The sequence below is a fragment of the Limulus polyphemus genome, unplaced genomic scaffold (assembly GCF_000517525.1).
Source record: "Limulus polyphemus unplaced genomic scaffold, Limulus_polyphemus-2.1.2 Scaffold3670, whole genome shotgun sequence".
NCBI lineage: Eukaryota > Metazoa > Arthropoda > Merostomata > Xiphosura > Limulidae > Limulus > Limulus polyphemus.
This window is the reverse complement of record NW_013669280.1, coordinates 84,913-90,912: the sequence shown is the minus strand read 5'-3', so window position 1 is coordinate 90,912 and position 6,000 is coordinate 84,913. Positions and strand designations below refer to the sequence as shown.

Genomic DNA, 6,000 nt, shown 5'->3' with positions numbered 1-6,000 from the left:
TAAGTAATATTAATTAATAAATAGAGAACAACTAATATTCATACTCAGTGACATTTCAGTATAAGTTACAGATACTAGAAGTTATAACAAAATTAAGCAGACAATTAAGTAATAGTAATTAATAAATAGAGAACTAGTATTCATACTCAGTGACATTTCAGTACAAGTTACAGATACTAGAAGTTATAACCAAATTAAACAGACAATTGAGTAATATTAATTAATAAATAGAGAACAACTAATATTCATACTCAGTGATATTTCAGTACAAGTTACAGATACTAGAAGTTATAACCAAATTAGGCAGACAATTGAGTAATATTAATTAATAAATAGAGAACAACTAATATTCATACTCAGTGACATTTCAGTATATTATTATTATTAATATAAAAATTTTCAAAAGATATAAAAAAATAATAATTGATGTTTCAAAAAGAACAATGCACCAAAGTATTACATAGATAAAAATACAAAATATTAGTAAATATTAATAAATTATAGCTTCAATATATTAAAATAATGAAATTATCAGAGTAAACATCAAAATTCAGTTTTTTCTATTTTTCGGTAATCAAGTGAAAAAAAATCTTACTTTTCCAGCAAGAAAGACCATCTTGGTATCATGATCATAGTAAGGAAACATAACTCCAGATGATGAGTCAATATTTTCTATTTTCAAAGGTCCACTAAGGTCATACTGAAACAGCGTATAAACCTTTTTTATTAAAATTTGTCTATGTATCTATACATATCTGAAGACTTCACTCTCAAATTATATCTTAAGACTGTTATAAGCATGGCAAAAATTTGTGTTTTTCATAAACAAGTTTAGATACTATTTCCCAACATTTACAAATGTTCTAAAAACTATTTTAACCTGAAGTAGCAGAATTATTAGATAAAGCAAACAAAAAACATTATGAAGGAAAACTTAAAGACTGCAACATGAAAATCACACCTGTGACCACACAGCCCACTGTCGATCACTATATTTGGAAAAACCAGTTGTAAAAACTCGTCCAGTATCCCCAAGAAACACAACTTTGGAGGCCTTGGACCCCTGGTGGCAAGGACCTTCCTACAAAGGAACTTGTTCTTATTAATAAATCAAAACTTGTGTTCTAAAAGAAATTTTGATACTAGCATATATGCTGAAAGTAATTTCTTTAACCCACAATAAAATAAAATAAAATATTTAAGTAAGAAAATGAAGCTACTGAAAAATCATATACTTTTACAGTCCATGTAAGCTAAATATCAGTTAATTAACAGAATTTATTTTAATACACAACCTATTCATTTCTCTCCGATAATTAAAAAAAAAAAATTCAACTATAACAATTATTACAAAGTCATGAACAAGCAAAAATAACATGTTTAATACCACAATTCAAAACTAATCAACAAAAAATAAAACAAACCATAACCACTTTTCCCTGTCGAGGGTCTATGATTCTCAACCTCTTATCTTTACAAGTAGTTGCCAGTAAACTGCCATCTCGGTTGAAAGACACTGAGTAAATGGAATCAGGGTGACAATCGATGGTCTTCACAACTTCTCCTTTACTTATGTGCCAGAGAAGAACCTTTTTGTTTTCATATACCAAAAACATGGCTTTATTGCAGGTGTAACAATAAAACAGATTCATTTTTATAGCAAAATTTCCTATTTTAGGATAGATTTAAGAAATCAAAAAGATTAGAATAATTTTACAGAGAGGGAATTATGTAAATAAAGCCTTTAAAATAATTAAAGACAGCTTAATGAGTAATAACGAAAGAATCACTTTTTATTTGAGAAAAAAACATTATTCCTTCTATGAAATAAAGTTAATACCAGATAATTAACCCCTAATTCAAAAATTATTCTTTAATTCACAAACTAAATTCACCATCTTATTCTAGCTAAATATTTAAACATGTATTTTAGCAGAAAAATACATATACACATATTTATAAAAAATATTATAACAGTTATGCTAAATTTGTTTGTTTGTTTTGAATTTCGCACAAAATTGCAAGAGGGTTATCTATGCTAGCCATCCCTAATTTAGCAGTGAAAGAGTAGAGGGAAGGCAGCTAGTCATCATCACCCACTGCCAACTCTTGGGCTACTCTTTTACCAATGAATAGTGGGATTGACCATCATATTATAATGCCCCCACAGCTGAAAGAGCGAGCCTATTCGGTGGGATGGGAATTCGAACCTGCGACCCGCAGGCTGCAAGTCAATATGCTAAGTTTAACATCAAATTATTAATTTTTTTAATTTCACAGAACTAAACAGACATAACAAGATGTTAACGTTAAATGAATAGGAGCAGTAATTCAATACCATAGCATAATGATTGGAACTAGATTATAAATTTAACCCATCTGTTATGTTAATTTCAACCCCAAATGGAAGAAGAACATAATACAATGGCATCTCTCTACTTTCAACATTTTCTAACTTCAAGCAACTAACTTTAATAAACTGAAAAGACAAAGTTGAAGGGATGCTATTGTATCAGGATCTCTATTTTTTTAGATGACAAATAGTACAACAGTTGTGTTTTCTTTACAAAGAAACAAAAATGATCATAATATAATGTTGAATTATTATCCTAGTTCCCTCTTCACTGAAATGTTTTTATACAGTTATATTTGTCGAAGTTTGAAATTATATAGGAGAGAGTTTTTAAGGTGTTAAATAAAACATTAATAACAGGTAACCAATGGTGACTGGATTTTATTCACTGGAAAGTTGTTTATGACCTTTAATTTAAGCATCTATTTCTTTTTATACTAAACGTGTTTTTGTGCACATACAAATTTCCTTACCAAGTTGTCAAAACCAGCACTAAGAATGATGTTTTCAGCCGTTGGATGCCACTCAATGTAGCCAACCCTCCGACGATGGTGTTGCAGATCCATGATAGGTTTTGTCAGGTTAAAATGCATCAAGCCTTCATCAGGGATGAACCAGAGTTTTATCTAGAATGTTTTAGAATTATACCAAATTATCAAATAACACAGTCAATATTTTCAAACACTTTATATAAAACATAATTTAATCTAAAATTTTTGACAATGATCATAAAAAACTACTTTGCATATTCAACAAGCAATATTATCAAACACTGTACAAAGAAAAATCACAGTAGATGTAGAATATTTTATAATTAATATATCTACATAACGTATGAAATAAATAGTTGTGCTCGACAAAAACAAATGCAAATAATTCGAGTAGCTCTCATCTCTACACTCTGAGGACTCAAGATATGTACCACATGTAAAGACTTATATTCTATCTACTGCAGTGCTTCTTTAACATAAGCTATGCTTATCAAATGGTAGAAGAAATGTACTGTACTTAATAGGAACTGTTTGGTCAAGTGTTGTGGTTTTTCACATTCTCAATACCACAGATGTAAAGTTATTTGCTGTAGTCTCATGTGAATGACCTACATAAAATTCTGTTTGTTTCTGAACACTTCCTGTACAAACCTCATTAGTTAACTGATGTAAAGTTCAAAACTTTCCACAAATACATTAACTATACATATAGTCATAAAAACCACTCCCTTAAATGCTACACCACAAACACAACAGGGAATATACTTGATTTATCAAATTCTCAATTATTTAATGGTGCAATTCTTCCATTAGTAGACTTATAACTGGAGAAATATGCCACAGCCCTTTCTGAGAAAGGATATTTGTAAAGTGAAATTCTTGAATGACACAAGACACAAAATTTCAAAGAAGGGAATCTTTGAGGTTTTCCAGATAAAGAGTAATTCTCTCATCTGCAAACTCAATGATGCAATTTTGAAAGAAGATCCCTACAATCAAAATGGGAGTGTGATGAAGGTGGACATATCTCCTGATACCATTAATGAGATGGTAAACAAGGATTTGAAGTTAATAAAGACTCAGAAGCTTACAACCATACCTCAAAATCTACAGCTGTCTTCATGAGAAAGATGGACAAAAACTGAAATCACAGCTGTAACATTCAATATCATACTTATAAAATATCTCCAATGTTTGTTTGTTATGGATTTCGTGCAAAGCTACACGATGGCTGTCTGCGCTAGCCGTCCCTAATTTAGCAGTGTAAGACTGGATGGAAGGCAGCTAGTTATCACCACCCACCGCCAACTCTTGGGCTACTCTTTTACCAATGAATAGTGGGATTGACCATCACATTATAATGCCCCCACGGCTGAAAGGGCAAGCATGTTTGGTGTGAGGGGGATTCAAACCCGCGACCCTAAACACCTGGCCATGCTGGGCCCTCTCCAATGCAGACTTTTGTTGCTTTGATCTAATTAAACATGGTACTTGAAGTCAAAATACATGTGCAGTAGAGGGACTGCCATGATAAATGGTCTAAGATTGGCCTCACCATTCTTTACAGAAGTTCATTATGACAGAAATTGTGATACTAGGCTACAGTGTATAATCATGGCTATCAGACTGAGGAGCACAATGAATTATGAAAAAAAAACATTTCCAAAAGTATCACAAGGCCTGGAACACTGTCCTTATAAAGTATGATAAACAGATATTTAATACATTTTACATTTTATTAAACTGAGAAACAATATTAATAATATTTTTTAAAGTATTTTTATTAAACAGAATACAATAAGAAATACTTTAATAGCATTGAGCAAAGTTTCTGGAAAAGCTGGTCCGAATTCATGGGTTTAAAATTTTCCTGAGGCCCACTACCCAGAGAAGATTGACTGAGACATACCAATCCTTCTCTAGGATACATGAAAATACAAATATTTGGCTTTCAAAACAAATTATTGTGTGAAACATCTCACAACCTTCACATTTAAAGCCAACCTGACCATCCCAATATTTGTAAAGCCACGAGCAGTTATTTCCATAAATTTCATTTAAAAAGGCCCCACAGTGCCTCAGAGAATCAACCAAACTTTGTTCATACAAAACAATGTACTGTAATATTTGCATCAATATCTTTAAACCCTTCAAAAATTATTTTTGTGCATTATTTTTTGAGTGTCTATACATAAAAATAACAGACTCTCACCAATACTGGAGGTCCATTATTCCTTAAAAAATAAAGATGATTGAAGCATTTAATTTCATTAAAAACTGTTTGATCATTGGTTTTTCTTGACACAACACTGGAAAATTTTAAAATACCAAACTGTTTTATATGACTCATTTTGAACTGTTAGCCTAGTACAGAAATGAAAAAAAATGCTAGGAAAAGGAGATGTGGGTGGGACTTTCTTTTTTATGTGGGTGGATAGAAGTAAGTAACTTATACTACTTTGTGAACTTAAGTTTGCTAAATCGGAAAATCTAACTTACCAAATTTTCTCTCTCTTCCAAATGTCTCTAACTTTCACTTGAGGTTAGTACTCTTAATTTACAGATCATTTGTAATCTACATTTTGAATGGTGACATTACATCCACACAATCACATACATTTATCAAATTCATCACTTCACATAAACAAAAATTTATTATCATAAAAATTCATCACCTAGATTTTGTTAATGTGTGTGCATTATGACCAAATATGGTACAAGTGGAACATGTTGCTCTTCAAGACAATGAACTATGCAAAACTTATGTGTTACTACAAATGTGTGTGTCTTTAAAGTCTGTAGATTAGAAACAGTAGTTGTCCACAATACACAACTAGCAGCCAGTACTTTATAAAACTGTAAGTTGCATACCTGGTTTAGTTAAAATACAAGATGGTACAAAAAATGCTGTTCTTTGCATATGTAATCAACAACTATTTCTATAAAGTAGAAATGTGTTAACTAGATATTTTACTGTCATAATTTGTAATGAAATAAAAATTAAATGAACATGTAGAACAAAACTGTTGGAGAACATCACTATCAACGCACATAAAGTTTGTGGAACACTGTGCTGTGAATGCAAGAAATACTGTTTGTTGTACTGAAGAATGAGGATGCCAGAAACACAAGAATGAAGTTGTCTACTTGAATAAA

General features: G+C 31.0%; 1 protein-coding gene across 1 annotated transcript in view; it reads right to left on the bottom strand.

The window, feature by feature from the left end:
- Positions 1-6,000, bottom strand: part of LOC106469817 (coronin-2B-like) — a gene marked incomplete at its 3' end in the record, with an annotated part of 44,453 nt that overhangs the window by 16,302 nt on the left and 22,151 nt on the right. The window contains exons 5-8 of the mRNA XM_013930327.2: positions 2,827-2,979; positions 1,425-1,589; positions 962-1,081; positions 596-700 (exon numbers count right to left, since the gene is read on the bottom strand). Coding sequence (XP_013785781.2) covers positions 596-700; positions 962-1,081; positions 1,425-1,589; positions 2,827-2,979 — 543 coding nt within the window. The remainder of the gene's footprint in view (positions 1-595; positions 701-961; positions 1,082-1,424; positions 1,590-2,826; positions 2,980-6,000) is intronic.